The sequence below is a fragment of the Hyperolius riggenbachi genome, chromosome 10, assembly GCF_040937935.1.
Source record: "Hyperolius riggenbachi isolate aHypRig1 chromosome 10, aHypRig1.pri, whole genome shotgun sequence".
NCBI classification, from domain to species: Eukaryota; Metazoa; Chordata; class Amphibia; order Anura; family Hyperoliidae; genus Hyperolius; species Hyperolius riggenbachi.
In genome coordinates this window covers 43,568,554-43,585,703 of record NC_090655.1, presented here as the reverse complement: position 1 = coordinate 43,585,703, position 17,150 = coordinate 43,568,554, and the positions used below count along the sequence as shown (strand labels likewise).

The following is a 17,150-nucleotide window of genomic DNA, read 5'->3' as shown; positions in this document are numbered from 1 at the left end:
AACATACACAGATTATTAGTGTTCAGGTAACACGGTGCCTCAGGGCTTAGCACTCAGGTAACACGGTGGCTCAGGGGTTAGCACTCAGGTAACACGGTGGCTCAGGGGTTAGCACTCAGGTAACACGGTGGCTCAGGGGTTAGCACTCAGGTAACACGGTGGCTCAGGGGTTAGCACTCAGGTAACACGGTGGCTCAGGGGTTAGCACTCAGGTAACACGGTGGCTCAGGGGTTAGCACTCAGGTAACACGGTGGCTCAGGGGTTAGCACTCAGGTAACACGGTGGCTCAGGGGTTAGCACTCAGGTAACACGGTGGCTCAGGGGTTAGCACTCAGGTAACACGGTGGCTCAGGGGTTAGCACTCAGGTAACACGGTGGCTCAGGGGTTAGCACTCAGGTAACACGGTGGCTCAGGGGTTAGCACTCAGGTAACACGGTGGCTCAGGGGTTAGCACTCAGGTAACACGGTGGCTCAGGGGTTAGCACTCAGGTAACACGGTGGCTCAGGGGTTAGCACTCAGGTAACACGGTGGCTCAGGGGTTAGCACTCAGGTAACACGGTGGCTCAGGGGTTAGCACTCAGGTAACACGGTGGCTCAGGGGTTAGCACTCAGGTAACACGGTGGCTCAGGGGTTAGCACTCAGGTAACACGGTGGCTCAGGGGTTAGCACTCAGGTAACACGGTGGCTCAGGGGTTAGCACTCAGGTAACACGGTGGCTCAGGGGTTAGCACTCAGGTAACACGGTGGCTCAGGGGTTAGCACTCAGGTAACACGGTGGCTCAGGGGTTAGCACTCAGGTAACACGGTGGCTCAGGGGTTAGCACTCAGGTAACACGGTGGCTCAGGGGTTAGCACTCAGGTAACACGGTGGCTCAGGGGTAAGCACTCAGGTAACACGGTGGCTCAGGGGTAAGCACTCAGGTAACACGGTGGCTCAGGGGTAAGCACTCAGGTAACACGGTGGCTCAGGGGTAAGCACTCAGGTAACACGGTGGCTCAGGGGTTAGCACTCAGGTAACACGGTGGCTCAGGGGTTAGCACTCAGGTAACACGGTGGCTCAGGGGTTAGCACTCAGGTAACACGGTGGCTCAGGGGTTAGCACTCAGGTAACACGGTGGCTCAGGGGTTAGCACTCAGGTAACACGGTGGCTCAGGGGTTAGCACTCAGGTAACACGGTGGCTCAGGGGTTAGCACTCAGGTAACACGGTGGCTCAGGGGTTAGCACTCAGGTAACACGGTGGCTCAGGGGTTAGCACTCAGGTAACACGGTGGCTCAGGGGTTAGCACTCAGGTAACACGGTGGCTCAGGGGTTAGCACTCAGGTAACACGGTGGCTCAGGGGTTAGCACTCAGGTAACACGGTGGCTCAGGGGTTAGCACTCAGGTAACACGGTGGCTCAGGGGTTAGCACTCAGGTAACACGGTGGCTCAGGGGTTAGCACTCAGGTAACACGGTGGCTCAGGGGTTAGCACTCAGGTAACACGGTGGCTCAGGGGTTAGCACTCAGGTAACACGGTGGCTCAGGGGTTAGCACTCAGGTAACACGGTGGCTCAGGGGTTAGCACTCAGGTAACACGGTGGCTCAGGGGTTAGCACTCAGGTAACACGGTGGCTCAGGGGTTAGCACTCAGGTAACACGGTGGCTCAGGGGTTAGCACTCAGGTAACACGGTGGCTCAGGGGTTAGCACTCAGGTAACACGGTGGCTCAGGGGTTAGCACTCAGGTAACACGGTGGCTCAGGGGTTAGCACTCAGGTAACACGGTGGCTCAGGGGTTAGCACTCAGGTAACACGGTGGCTCAGGGGTTAGCACTCAGGTAACACGGTGGCTCAGGGGTTAGCACTCAGGTAACACGGTGGCTCAGGGGTTAGCACTCAGGTAACACGGTGGCTCAGGGGTTAGCACTCAGGTAACACGGTGGCTCAGGGGTTAGCACTCAGGTAACACGGTGGCTCAGGGGTTAGCACTCAGGTAACACGGTGGCTCAGGGGTTAGCACTCAGGTAACACGGTGGCTCAGGGGTTAGCACTCAGGTAACACGGAGGCTCAGGGGTTAGCACTCAGGTAACACGGTGGCTCAGGGGTTAGCACTCAGGTAACACGGAGGCTCAGGGGTTAGCACTCAGGTAACACGGTGGCTCAGGGGTTAGCACTCAGGTAACACGGTGGCTCAGTGGTTAGCACTCAGGTAACACGGTGGCTCAGGGGTTAGCACTCAGGTAACACGGTGGCTCAGGGGTTAGCACTCAGGTAACACGGTGCCTCAGGGGTTAGCACTCAGGTAACACGGTGCCTCAGGGGTTAGCACTCAGGTAACACGGTGCCTCAGGGGTTAGCACTCAGGTAACACGGTGCCTCAGGGGTTAGCACTCAGGTAACACGGTGCCTCAGGGGTTAGCACTCAGGTAACACGGTGCCTCAGGGGTTAGCACTCAGGTAACACGGTGGCTCAGGGGTTAGCATTCACTGATACAGCTGGGGGAGCCAGGAGGTGAGAAATCAATTGGGAATCATCCTGCCATTTAAGGCAGGCCAACAGAACTCTCTCCAATTAGATTCGATCAGAGAAAGCTGTCTCTTGGTCGGCCACCAAAAATCACTTGCTGTACCTTAAGATCTGACACCAATTAGATGAAGAAAGCCAGCATACACACCTGTGTGATTTTTTTCTTTCCACATTTTGATAATTTTGAGTGGATATCGATCGAATAATTCAAGTGTTTAAAACGTTATCAGAATTGGACAAACATACGATGGGCGGTATTTCGATCGATTTTATACTGCCGGTCCGATCTCTTTCCAACCTAGGAAGATTGATTTCGAGTTTGGGATCGGTTCATGTCTGTATATTTTTTTGGCCAACCATCTATTTGATTAGAAATTTGTTCTGAAGTAAAAATTGCATGTTGTGTACCAGGCATCACATGACTAATTCAACAGGATGTCAAAAACAAAAAAATAATAATAATAATGGTCCGAAATAATGCTACATGCACTGAAAACCACGCTTTAAAAAAAAGGAGCTGTAATCAAAATAACAATGGATAAAATTGTTTTTTTTTGTTTTGTTTTTTTACAATATTCATTTATAAATTTAGTCCAGGTTTGCCCATTGTAAAATCTTTCCTCTCCCTGATTTACATGCTGAAATTTAACAGATTAATATTGGTCGGTGATTTCTATAGAATGTACATTTACTGAGCGTTAAAAGATCTCTGGTCAGGTTTTCCAGAATGCTCAGGGGGAGAGGTGAGAATTCCACATAATAGGCTAAACCTAGGCCTAGGCTAAACCTTAGTGGAAGGGTCAAGGTAAAGCGATATAGAGCTAAAGGCAGAAATAGATTAAGATTAAATGGGGCTCTAGGCAAGATAGCAGTTTTTGCCTCCACTGATGGTCATCTGTTTTTTGTTTAGTTTTTATAAGATTGGTGGGGGCTACCGTCTCCAGGCTCTACTGCTAAGAATTGTCCTGTGGATGATCCGGGTTTGGCTATAGGAAGGACTGATGCTGATTGAAACCAGGATATCAAACTTAAAAGTGAGTATCCTAAATAATTTACTGTATTCTACAATAGGACATTACAGTTCCTCTTCAATTGGTCCCCAAATTTCTGCTAGAAGTTGCATTGACCCATGTCTGGCTTGGAAAATCCACAATGGAGCCTTTGTCATTAAGTGCAGAATCAGTAGAATATTGTACTGTGTTAGCCATCGGTAAAAGCAAGAAGTTTTGAATCAGGATGATACCATTTACTGGACAATAAGAGTAAGCTTTCGGGCCTATGTCAGACTGATGAAGGCTCAAAAGCCGAAAGCTTACTCTTATTTCTCTAAGTTAGCCAATAAACTGTATTATCCTGATTCGAAACGTCTTGCTTTTAAGTGAAGAGTAACATCCATTGCATAGTCTGTCTCCTTACATCAGCCTCTGGAAGGTCCTGTCCTGGTAAGTCTGGTTGGTGACGTACGGCAGGTACACTTTGCGGAAATTCGGCTCGTGGCTTAGGACCACGTCACAAACCTGGAAATTATACATGTTGTTCTCGAACTCTTCTTCCAGATCAAACAAGAAGCTGAAAAAGGCAGAATTATTATTAAAAGATTTGCAAGCTCTAAAAGTTTAAACTTATTCTAGCTAAGAAGAAAACAAAACTCAGGACTAGGTGGGGGGAAAAAAGCATTATTATTCATATAGCAACAAACAGATGGAAAAAGAAAGCAAAGGTACATAAAAAAAATACAAAGAAAGGTAACGTCACTGTGACTAACATGTACATAACATGTAACCAGGGCCAGGCCGAGGCAGAGGCGAGAGAGGCACCAGCCTCAGGGCGCAGTGTAGGAAGGGGCGCACAACTCACTCAGCTATCATTCCCCTATTGTGTTTGAAGCATAGAGAAAAAAGGAAAGGGGATACATGGCAGTGACTGCAAGCCAGATAGCTAGGGGTTGGGGGCCCTGGGGCAGCTCTTAGTCTAATAGCAATCAGTATGTGACGGCTGGGGTGGGAGGGATGGAGGGGCGCACTTTGGTGTCTCAGCCTTGGGTGCTGGAGGACCTTGTCCCGCCTCTGCATGTAACATAAAATGTTCAACAAGTTACAAGGAACTAAGGGGAGATAACACTGCCTTTGTGAGCTTACAATCTAAAGAAATGGATCTAACCAAAGAGGTGGGGCAATATGTAAGGCGCACGGTAAATAAAGCCTCAAAATTCGGCCCCCAATAATACATATTGTAAAATCTTGATATTAAATACAGATATTTTACTTTGGCCAAGCCTAGTCCTACTCCCACACAAAACCCTGTCCCCTGATGCCTAACTTAACCCCCCCTCCCCCCCACCATCACCACCTACCTAACACCACACACACACACCCTAATGCCCAACCCCCTGCCCCCCCCCCCCCCACACACACACACACACTAACCTATTGCTGAACCCCCCTCCCCCCCACTAGCTACAGTGCCATGCAATTATCGCATCTGCGGCAAAAAGAATCTCGGAATTTGGGCACCCGTGGTAGCGCCCGCTATTTATAGAGCGCCTAAATTTCTGCTTCGGTGCCCAATTCCCGGTTATTTTTTATTGGCATCTATGGTGGCATCTAACTAGTCTACTAGCCACATGCGCCTTTTGTTACTGTTTCAGTATTTAAAGGAACACTATCAATACCCAAGTGTTCTAAAATGACAACATACAAATAATGTAGCTGTATAAACATTTTCCTACTGTTAAATATCAGAGGCAAAATATGTCATTCATTGCAAATGAGACATTCCAGACATAGCTAAAATCTACACACAGAGGTATGAATCTGTATCAATCTCTGCAGTCTGACATGCTAAGGACAGTGTAATATTGAAGCAATTCATATGAAAACAGGTATCAGGTCACACACACTTACTAATATTTATGTTGCATATAAGATACATTTCCTCTGATCTCTGTGAGAGAAAGCTCTGCCTATCTCTGACTGAGCTATCTGCACATTCAGGAATTTTCCCTGTCCCCTCATGTCTGAGTCTGCGTCAGAATTTCAGCAGACTGCAGTCTGAAAAATGTGAAAGGGATTAGATAACAGTAAACAAAAAGATAAGCAGTGAAATTTATACACCAGCACTTTGCAGCACTTCCTAAACATTTCCTATCTCAATTGAAAAAAAACATGTTAATTAATAGTGTTCCTTTAAGGTGTATATCTAGAGGTGGTATAGGACATCCAAGACCAAAAAGTGATGTGTAATGGAATACAGACCTTTAATTTCATCCTCTGGCAGGCTATGTCCTCCATTTCCACACCCGTCTGCGTACCTCTGAAGACAGAGGAGAACTGTGACACGCACGCAGCCATCTGACGCCTGGATCGCGGAAGGAAGAGGTGAGCAATCCTTCCCCCGCCCGCTGCCACGCTGGTGTACTATCTGGAGGGGGAGCATGAACGGGGGGATCCAGGTGAGGTTTTTAACCCCCCTCCCCACTGCTGCCCCCCCCCCTTCTTGGCTGCTACCCCCTTCTAGCTGTTCTCATGGCAGCCCCCTCCCCCTACGGCCAGGCGGGCGCCACCCCCAAATACTTCCACAAGAGGAAAACGCCTCACTTCGCGTCATGGGTGGGCAGGGCCTGGTTGTGCTATATAAAAAGGAAGCCGACTTCAGTTTTTAAAACTATAAAAGAAAAGGAAGGTAGCGTCGCTACTTTAAAGGGACCCAAGGTGAGAGGGCTATGGAGGCTGCCATATTGATTTCCTTTTTTAACAATATCAGTTGCCTTGCAGTCCTCCAGATCCTCTGCCTCTAAAACTTTTAGCCGTGACCCTGAACAAGCATGCAGCAGATCAGGTACTCTGACGCAGGTTTTACTGGTTTAGCCATATGTTCGTTTCAGGGTTTTGACTCAGACACTACTTTTGCCTGGAGATCAACAGGGCTGCCAGGCAACTGACATTGTTAACTAGAAAATAAATATGGCAGCTTCCATATCCCTCTCATCTCGGGTTTCCTTTAAAGAGAGCCTGTCATGAGGGAAGTATGGAGACTACCATTTCAGATCTCCTTCAGAAAATTCAAAGTTTCTCAACTGGAACTCCTATGCAGATCAATTAAGTGGGAACACCTGATCTGTACGCTCATTTCAGGGGAGTTAATGTACTACAGAGACACAGGAGCAGATTACAGACAGGAAATGTATACATTTCTGAAGAGGTTAGATGCCGTTTCCACTTGAGCCGCACGCGTCAGCAAGACGTGCGGCGGCACTTCCAGGTCTGCGGCTACACAGACGAATCCCATCAGCCGTGTCATGCGCGGCTATGGGATTCGCAAACTCTGGCAGGGTTTACTGGTGGAAGGGCAGGTTAGTAGTTGGGCTCCCCTCTAGTTACACCCTTGTATGGTAGCCTCCACATTTCCTCCTGCTGATCGGTGTAATATTAATTTGAAAAGCTCAGGAGCTGGAATCAGGTCAGGTGAGTCATCGGCCGCCTGTCATTGCTCTAATGAATGGGCTGGGCTCGGTATAAACCGGGTCAAAGCCATATTATCTTAATGAAGTGTTTGGGATCATCATGTGGTTTCAGCAATCACACCAATCACGCCACCGCAGTCCATGGAATACATCATATCCCATTTCTTCTGCTCTGCCATTATTACCAAGAGGAAATGTACATCCAGGGTCCATGCTGGGAAAAAGTTTGATCATTTCTAATATGGAAAAATACATCAGTAGGCAGCACGGTGGCGTAGTGGTTAGTGCTCTCGCCTTGCATGGTTGGGCCTCCGTATGAAGTCCCAGACAGAGCAACACCTGGTTTAGAGTTTGGAAGTTCTCCCGGTGTCTGTGTGGGTTTCTTCCGGGTACTCTGGTTTCCTCCCAGATCCCCAAAACATACAGATAATTGGCTTCCCCTAAATTGGCCCTAGACTATGATCCATGCACTACATGATACATACATAGACATAGGACTGTGGTAGGGTTTACCGTAGATGGTGAGCCCCTCTGAGGGACAGTTAGTCGTTAGTGACAAGACCATATACTCTGTACAGCGATGCGGAAGACGACGGCGCTCAGACCCGGATTTACATCACATGAGCCTATAGGCACAGATGTCCTGGCACCCTAAACCTCGCCCTCCACGAACCTACAAACCCTCCTCCGAACTGCATAGCAAGTGTGCTGGCTGTCCCAGCTGTCACTTCTCCCTTACTTCCCTTGCCAGTTGTCGGTAGCCACAGTGTACCTCCGGCTACTTAATACTAAGTATCTAGAGGTGCCCCCAGTATTAGGTAGCTAGAGGTGCCCCAACTGAAGGGATATCTGGTTAGTAGAATGCTGGGTGAGTAACCTCATTTATGCTCCACTTGGGACTCTTCATAGGGAAGGAGCGCTGACGCTCTGGGAAGGGAGTGAGCCGCCTTTCCATCATCAGGCGCCTGTAGACACGTGCCTATAGTGCCTTATGGTAAATCCGGCCCTGTTGGCGCTATAAAAATACTAAAACATAATAATAATAATAATAGTCAGTAGTAGTAACAATCAATTGGTGTTTATTACAAAGAAGTTGGATCTGCGCCCTCTGTGTAGTTCCGCCGGGTCTCCGCTGCTCAATGTCATCCCGGGCCGGCTCCCAACCCCACAGCCCGGGGCGGGCTCGCATGCCTCCTCAAAAATGGCCGCCGGAGGTTGCCGCGGCTGCGCAGTGCGCATAGACGCAAGTGCGGCTGCGCAGCTCTAGGGCCACCCCCCCGATCCACGCTACAGGCCGTCTCCTGTGCGTGGATCGGTGGGGAGGGGGTGTAGGCCCTAGAGCTGCGCAGCCACATTTGTGTCTATGCGGACTGCGCAGCCGCGGAAACCTCTGGCGGCCGTTTTTGAGTAGGCAGGTACAGAATTATTATTTTTTTCCCATTTGGCCTCGTAAGTCCTTTAATGTCAATTTGGTGTGTCTGTTTTGAATTCAAGATGTGTATCCTGCCTATAATTAACTTAGTATTTTGGTAAGAGGTCTTTTTGGTCTATTGTAGCCCCTTATACACTTCTAGGAGTTCTGCTTCACCATAAGCTTGCTGGGTGCTCTGTAACTCTGCTTATAATTAGGTTCTGCACACCTACGCTGGTAGTCATTCAGATGCAGCGCACTTTGGGAAGCGCTGTCACCTCTCCCTGCTGTCTAAATGTTGTTGGTTTGTGTCTGAAGACATACATGTCCAACACCAGACCTGGATTGTGAGACCTCAGGAGCATAACACTAGGGGATGCAGCCCCCTACATGTTTAAACAGGAAGTAGTGTGAAGCACTAGAGATTGGAACCACAGGCGGTGAATGGAGGTATGTGTCCTGCCTACATATCATGAGCACAAAGCAATGACCTCAAAGAAACCGCACCAAAACAGCATATATCAATGAACAATATACCATCCTTCATTGAAATACAAACATTAAAAACCATTTTCAAAGCTTTGAAAAAGCCACGCTATACGTGGCGAATCGCGATAGCGGCGGTGGGGACCCGTGGAGACACTACCGGTAGGATCCTATCCACTTGTTTGTTGACCTCACTTAATTTTCTCATCCTTATATAGTCTACAATTTCCACTTAACTGACTTCACTGTATTGCTCTAACACTGTGATCACTATGTGATTGTTTTCTGTTTCTAATCTGGTTTTACATTCTACCTCAGGGGTTTCCCTCTGCTTGGTAAGATCTCCCTTTTCTCTTTTTTACTCTATTTGTGAATTTGAATTATTTATTGATGCCATTTGCACATGTAATATTAATCAATGTTGGTTTTTGCATGTGTCACAAGAATCGATGCACGTTTAGTGCTATATTTATACTATTTTGAGGATCACTATGATTGACACTAGCACTTTGTATTTCCTCCGGTTCTCCGATATTTTGGGTTTATACATCCCCCCCACCATGTTTTAATGGTTTTTAATGTTTGTATTTCAATAAAGGATGGTCTATTGTTCATTGATATATGCTGTTTTGGTGCGGTTTCTTTGAGGTCATTGCTTTGTGCTCATGGTATGTCGTCTGTGTATTTTTGACCGTTCTGCACCTTACAGACCCACTATATATATATATATATATATATATAGTGGCATATTGAGTATAGGGGATGGTGCTCCCGTATTGTTTTTTTGCTTGACGTATGTGTCCTGCCTGCTGCCGCCACTGATAATTGCAGGAGGAGCTGACAGGAGAGCCCGAGGTGAGGGGGGGGGGGGGGGGCTACGGGGGGAAACAGGACTGTCCCATCTCCCCGCCAGGGGTGCAGCTAAGGTTTTTGTGGCCCCAAGCGGACTGTAGGAAGTGGCCCTAGGCGAAAAATGGGTGTGGCTATCCCGCATAATTGGGCATGACCATGACATGTGGGTGGAGCTGGAGGGCAGATTGGGGCGGGGCTGTTTGCTGGGAAAATGGATGTGGGGGTGATTGAGACGCGCGCAGCGCGCCGCGCCGAAAGATGGATTTGGCCATGACATTGTTTGGGCGGAGCTTAACCGTAGCACAGCAAATATAGCCAACTATGACCATTAAATAAAAAATGCAGCAACAGTTACCCCAGACACCAGAAAATAAAAACGCAATTTGTGCAACATTTCAGCAAAAAACAAACGCAATTTGTGCAACATTTCAACAGAAAAACAGAATTTAGGCCACATTTCAGCAGAAATCAAACGCAATTTGGGCACATTTTCAGCAGAAATCAAACGAAATTAGGGCACATTTTCAGCAGAAATCAAACGCAATTTGGGCACATTTTTAGCAGAAATCAAATGCAATTAGGGCACAGTTCAGCAGAAATCAAACGCAATTAGGGCACATTTTCAGCAGATATCAAACGCAATTAGGGCACATTTTCAGCAGATATCAAACGCAATTAGGGAACAGTTCAGCAGAAATCAAACACAATTAGGGCACAGTTCAGCAGAAATCAAACACAATTAGGGAACAGTTCAGCAGATATCAAAACGCAATTAGGGCACATTTTCAGAGCTGCAAAAAGAAAAGAATTTACTCACCTGGCACTGGCAGAAGTCTTCTCTCCCCGTCTCCTCTTCTGGCCGTCTCCTCAGGCGCGCAGTTCCCACGGAGCTCCCTCCCTCCTTCAATCTCCCGCGCTGATTGAATCAGGGCTACGGGAAGATGGCCACCCGAAGCCCTGTACTGGAGGCATAGTCTCCAGAGCAGGGCTTCGGCGGCGGCCATCTTCCCGTAGCCCTACCCTACTCTGCTCTGCCAGCCCCGCGGGGCTGCGGGAAAACAGTGACGTCACGCCGACGTCAATGAGCCGCCGAGGCCCCTACGATCTTGAGGCCCCAAGCGACCGCTTGGTTCGCTTTATGCCTCGCGGCGCCCCTGCTCCTGGCCGTCTCCTCTCCTGGCCGGCTCCTCAGGCGCGCAGTTCCCACGCAGCTCCCTCCCTCCTCCAATCTCCCGCGCTGATTGAATCAGGGCTACGGGAAGATGGCCACCCGAAGCCCTGTACTGGAGGCATGGTCTCCAGAGCAGGGCTTCGGTGGCGGCCATCTTCCCGTAGCCCTGCCCTACTCTGCTCTGCCAGCCCCGCAGGGCTGCGGGAAAACAGTGACGTCACTCCGACGTCACTGAGCCGCCGAGGCCCCTACGATCTTGCGGCCCCAAGCGACCGCTTGGTTCGCTTTATGCCTCGCGGCGCCCCTGCTCCCCGCCGATGTGCGGCCATGCTCTCCCCTCATGTTGCGACACCTCCTGCCCCCCCCCCCAAAACAGCCCTGAGGGGGCACACGGGGGGCATCGAAATTCTTGCAGGGGGGCCCAGTGACTTCTAGTTACGCCCTTGTGTGACCTCACCATTAGGTGTGCAAAGCGGCCTTTGAATCACTATTGCATAGGTGAAGAAAAAAGATTAAAATGATCTAAATATATTCAGTGACCTACTCTGGAGAGTGGTAGAAGAATCTATGCACAAAGCAGTACAAACCTTTACCTTGATTGTTTAGGAAACACTGGTGGAGGTGCCCTTGATGAATTACCATCAACTATAAACTATTGCTTAGGTAAGAAGAGTCTTGTCGTACCTTCTTAAAGTGGATCCGAGATGAGCTTATAATACACATTGCAGGATTGTGTTCCTTTCGTATAGTTTATAGGGCATTCCTCAAGCCCAATACTTTTTTTTGTTTTGTTTTAATACCCTAATTCCCTATAAACTAAACAAGCCTCGCCCACAGCTTCAGAGTGCCTTGGCATTCTCAGACTCATGTAGCAAGGGCTTATGGGAGCTCAGTTTGGGCAGGAGGAGGAGGAGGTTACTAGCCAGAGATTGCAGAGGCAGAGGGGAGGAGGGAGGGGGAGAAGGGACTGAGCTGAGGGCAGGAGATGCTATCAGCTTGCCTGTGTACTGTGACAAACAGAACATGGCTGCATAGCAAGGAAATGAGCAGCGCTACTTAAAAACAGACTAGTGCCTACCTGCAAAAGAGTGCAAGCCCCACTTGTGGGGTCGAATACACACCGAGCATACACATGACCTGTCTACATGCTTTTGGTGTATATGCAGAGCTTCTGTTTGGGTTCAAGGTGCGTTTGTAGTTCCTGGGGGGGCTCAGCGCATCTCTGATGGAGGCCATTCGGAGGCGGCCTGGTGTTGCGCTGATCCACCTTTTGCGCAGTTTTTTGCAGAACATGGCTGCCCTCGTATCACAGGAACAAATAATCTTAAACTGTTTAAGCTGTTTGCAGCTAGATTTGCTGTGTAAACTATCTAAACTTTAAATAAGATGTATAGACAAGTTACTTGTCATAGTTAGTTTTTCATCTCAGATCCGCTTTAATCACTTGACGACCGCCTTACATTACACCCCCCTAGTGACCAGGGTATTTTTCACAATTCAGTGCTCTGCAATTTAATAGCTTGCTGCAGAGCCATACAACTTAGCACACAGATGAATCCCCCCCTGCCTTTCCCATATCGCCCAACTTTTTGAGATGAGAAAAAGGGACACTTAAGCCACGACCTGCTACACCCCTGATCACGCCCCCGTCACACCCTTAGTCATGCAATCCATAAAGATTTCATAAAAAAAATATGTTGTCTTATAATTCAAACCACACTGGTCCTTTCTATCCTGGTTCATTTTCCTTCATATTAACATTTTAAAATTAGCAATATATCAATTTAAAAGATTAGAATAAAGTTTAGAGTCTAGCATTTTTTAGTAGAGAAATATATAAATTTACATATAAAGAGGGACAAAGTCCTGAAAGAGGGACAAATGAGGAGGAAAGAGGGACAGATGGACAGGGCTCCCAAAGAGGGACAGTTAGGAGCTAGGCTTTCCTGTCCACCAACAGAGCTTTCGGGTGGTGGGCTCCGATTGCTGCTGCAAGATTATTATTTTTTTATTTTATTATTATTTATGTATTTGTGATTTTATTTTTAATAAAGCGGTCTATTTTTTTTTCTTTTCCCCCTCCCTCCCCCAACAGCCAATCAGGGCGGTCCTCTCTCATAGGCATCAGCTTATGAGAGGGGATCACGACTGGAGCCACTTCCAGGGAACAGCCAAGTCACAGGGCTGTCTTCAGTACATCGCTGCTGTGATCGCAGCGCTTTACAATGAAAATAAATGTCTGTGTCTTTTCTCTTTAGTCTGCCAACGACGATCGCCGCTGACAGACTGTTGACAGAGTGGAGCTCCGTCACTCAAGCTGGGATGCGCGCGCATCGGCACGCACGATCCCCTGCAAAGCACTCCCCCAGGACTTGACGCCAATCGGCGTTAAACAGCCCTGGGGGAGCCACTTTCCCAACGTTAGGCGGTCGGGAAGGAGTTAAGGTGCATACACACATCCAATTCTGATTGGCAAATCACTAGCCAATTTTACCACCTTCATGGAGTATCAGGGCCAACAGCTTTTGAATACAGTACTAAAAACAAATTGTGGGGATAAACGTTTATACTAGATGAAAGTGATAAAATTGGTCAATCAAAATTGGACGTTTGTATGCACCCTCAGAAGGACATACCAAGTTTAATGGAAAAATTATTTATGCATGCACAACATACCTTTTACCTAAACAATAGTATATAGTTGATGGGAATTCATCAAGAGCTGCTCCACCAGCGTTTCCTAGACTCGCCCATACCCTTCAGGGTCCATAGCTGTGAAGACCTTGTGTCCTCAGAACTATAAAGTAGAGCGACTAACATCTGTACCAGCAGCCCTGGGTAGTGATGTTAGCTACGAAGTAGTGGAGTTACGTGGAATGCATCAGCTATTTGAATTTCGACACACACACACCAATATATCCACTTATCCAGCAATAATGAACCATTGAACCATTGGGCTCCTCATTTTACAGAAACCTGGATGTTACAGGTAACCATTAAGAGTCGAAACTCTTTTCTTTACCTTGAATGATCATTGATAAATAGGACAGTAGGAGGACAACTCACTCATTGCTGGCGTCTCGGACCTCGGAGAGACGGGAGAAGAGCCACTGTCGATTCTGAGTACCCAGAAGCTCCTGCAGTTCTGTACTGTGTTGAAAATGGTCCACCGCTATGTTTAAACTGCGCAAGTAGAGAGCCTCCGACATAATAAGCTCAAATTTAGCCTGAGAGCAGGAAAAAAAAAAAACATCAAAGGGTTGAGAAGGTCAGAGGCCCTCCAGAGAATGTTCCAAAATACTGAAGCTAGGATACGGATACATCTTTAGGCTGAATGAAAAATGACCCAGTACTTTTGAAATAACCTGTTTGGCTACTTCAGTTCATGTTATTATTACATTTAATAAGCATTTGCCAAAAATAGCTAACGCTAGAGCTGCATATTCTACAGAAATGTCTCGCTGACACTTAAATGAGAGTTTGGCTAATGATCTCCATTTTCAGTCCCTCTGCCATTATAGATGTGTTTTACAACAGTATGCCTTCTTACTTATCCCTCCAACCAAGGCCATCTCCCTGTTGGCAAAGCAAGACCTTACGGTTGTTGTATAGTCTACTGCAGTATAGGATGCTGATAGGCAACCACCAAATGTTCTGGGAGGAAAATGTATGTGAGGGCCATGTCCTATGACCCAAAGACCGCTCTGGTCAATCATCTCAGGTGAACCTGCTAGGGTGGTTTAACCAGAAGTATGGATGCACAACACTAATCTAGAAAACACCACATGCCAATAGCCAGGATATGCTGCTCAAGTTCAACTGCAAATTGATTTGTACAAAATTAAACGCCCTACATGTATCATTTACACAGCCTACAATATAGACCACATATTAAGACCTTATTAATTATTCACAGTTGAGTAGCATATACTGAGGCTAGTGGTGTGGCGTTTCCGAGGCAGGGCTGGATTTGTACTCTTTACCACCCAAGTCCCAAGGACATTGTCAGCAGATGCCTCCCTTCAGTATAGTTAGCCAGATGACCCTCCCCTCCTCCAGTTTACAGTTTAGATAACCTGATGACCCCTCCCACCATCCCTCTAGTATTAAGGTGCGTACACACGCTCTATTTGCAGGGATGGGTTCGTCGGACCTTCCCACTGGGTGGGCGTTCCAGCGATGGTAGAGCGTGTGTACAGTTTGTCTGCAGACTGATAAGGCTGTTTCTGAGCGATCCGCTGAGTGGATCGTTCAGAAACAGTGTGATCAGTCTGCACACACGCTCTATCGCTGGAACGCCAGCCCAGCGGGAGGGTCCGACGAACCCGTCCCTGCAAATAGAGCGTGTGTACGCACCTTTAGAAGCCAGATGACCCTCACTCCTTCCATATAGATAACCTGATGACCCTTACCCCCTCCCCCTCAGTATAGCTTTCTGTCCACCCTCCTCCCTTGATCCTGTGGTGTCCTAGACCATGGCCTATGTGGCCTTGGCTCAAATCTGGCCCTGTTCCTAGGTAACGTTTAATGCCAGTGCTTGCTCCTGTGGATACATGCATGATAATATAGCTGTTGTGATTAACGTTTTTGCTTGTATAGAAAAAAAAATTGAAAACACAACCCAAAAATGTTTAAAAAAAACAAAAAAACAAAACAACAACTTTAAATGGGCTAACACTTCCCAAGAAGTCAACTTTTAATAAAACTATCCCCATTCAACAGGGGTTAACTTTTTGTTGTTTATACTTTGACCAAACATGCAAGCCTCTTACAGATTTGTGTTGCCTTGTCATGGTTGTATGGCACGAAAAGCATAGAGAGTGAAAAGTTGTGACTAAATTTACTTTCAGGCTTGCATCACAACCATTTACAGCCAATTACTGAAAACAGGTCACAGCTTCCCTTCAGAACTACCAAAATTTCCTGCATCGGAATCCAAGAAAAACAGCCTTGAACTAAATGCAAATACAATGAGGAAGCCCGCGAGGTGTCTTAATCATTCTGTGAGTTCCTACAGACAGGTAAGATTTCTCAGAAATGTTGGCCAGCATACAAAATGGAGACTACAGTGGCCTAGAGAGCGCTGTCTGGCTCGGTTCAGGATTCTGCCCTTACCTCCTGCAGCTTCTGCTCATCTCGAGTCATCGACATAAAGGTGACACTGTCCCGGACATTAGGGAGGTCCTGCCACAAAGAGTCCGCGGAGGAGATGGAGAGACGCTGCAAGTAAGAATCCTGGGATGACATAAGCCTCCGGCGTAACCGTGGAGACCCTGGATCCTTATCCTCTGCCGGAGAGGGCTTCTGCCTCTGGATCTCCTGATTCAAAGCTACATCACTGTATTCTTGATATAAGGGCCCCGCTGAGAGAGAAATGGTTTAAGACAGGAAGATAAGTAGGGTAGAAAGAAGCTATTGAAAGTAAGAAAAATTCTGCATCAAAACAATGAGTGTAATGTTAAAGCTCAGATTGGTTTCACACTTGAAGTGTGCGTTGCGATGCCCCGCCCCACCGCAATGCACAAAATAAATATTTGATCCTGTGGCAGAGTAGGCCGACAGGGTCATATGCACAGAACTGCCCCCCGCACACCTCTCGCGCAGTGACTTACTCACTGCTGGACAGGAAGTACCGTACTTCATTGGGATTCCCAGGGTTATACGCCATATTTCCGTTGTTCCGCACATTAGCACCCCAGCCAACATTTTTTAAATCTATGTGTCGCCCATTGACTTCAATGTCTTCCGCTGCTGCTGTGTTGCTGTGGAAGTCGGGCAGTAATACGGTGTTGCCCCTGCATTGGCCAAGCAATGGATCGGGGCATTTCCGGCGCAACGCAACGGGCCGCATTAAAGTGGTCTAACACCCAGCATTTCAACTTTGCTTTAAAAGATTGCTTACAGCTTATAAACTATTGTGCCAGATTTTTTTTTTTAAGCAGAAATTCACTGAATGGGTTAAACATGACATTTTAGTTCTGCATTTAGCTAGAAATCCACGTCTGTGCTGAGGTTTAGATACAAATGTATCTTTGTTTGGAATGCAAATAGACCTTTGAAAAGCCTGCTTGGGAAGCCCTCTGTGCTCTCTCAGAGAGGCGTTTGTTTATTTACATTGTAAATCGATACATTTGTATCTAAACCTCAGCACAGACGCGGATTTCTAGCTAAATGCAACACTAAAATGTCATGTTAAACCCATTCAGTGAATTTCTGCAAAAAAAAAAAAAAAAAATCTGGCATAATAGTTTCTA

The 17,150-nt window shown here is 47.4% G+C and overlaps 1 protein-coding gene across 8 annotated transcripts in view; it reads right to left on the bottom strand.

Annotated features, from left to right (window-relative positions):
• The window catches only part of LOC137535707 (uncharacterized), a 213,913-nt gene that overhangs the window by 36,624 nt on the left and 160,139 nt on the right, over positions 1-17,150 (bottom strand). For all 8 annotated transcript variants that reach the window (XM_068257570.1, XM_068257572.1, XM_068257573.1 and 5 more), the window contains exons 5-7: positions 16,012-16,259; positions 13,963-14,123; positions 3,931-4,083 (exon numbers count right to left, since the gene is read on the bottom strand). In XM_068257570.1, the coding sequence (XP_068113671.1) occupies positions 3,931-4,083; positions 13,963-14,123; positions 16,012-16,259 (562 nt within the window). The remainder of the gene's footprint in view (positions 1-3,930; positions 4,084-13,962; positions 14,124-16,011; positions 16,260-17,150) is intronic.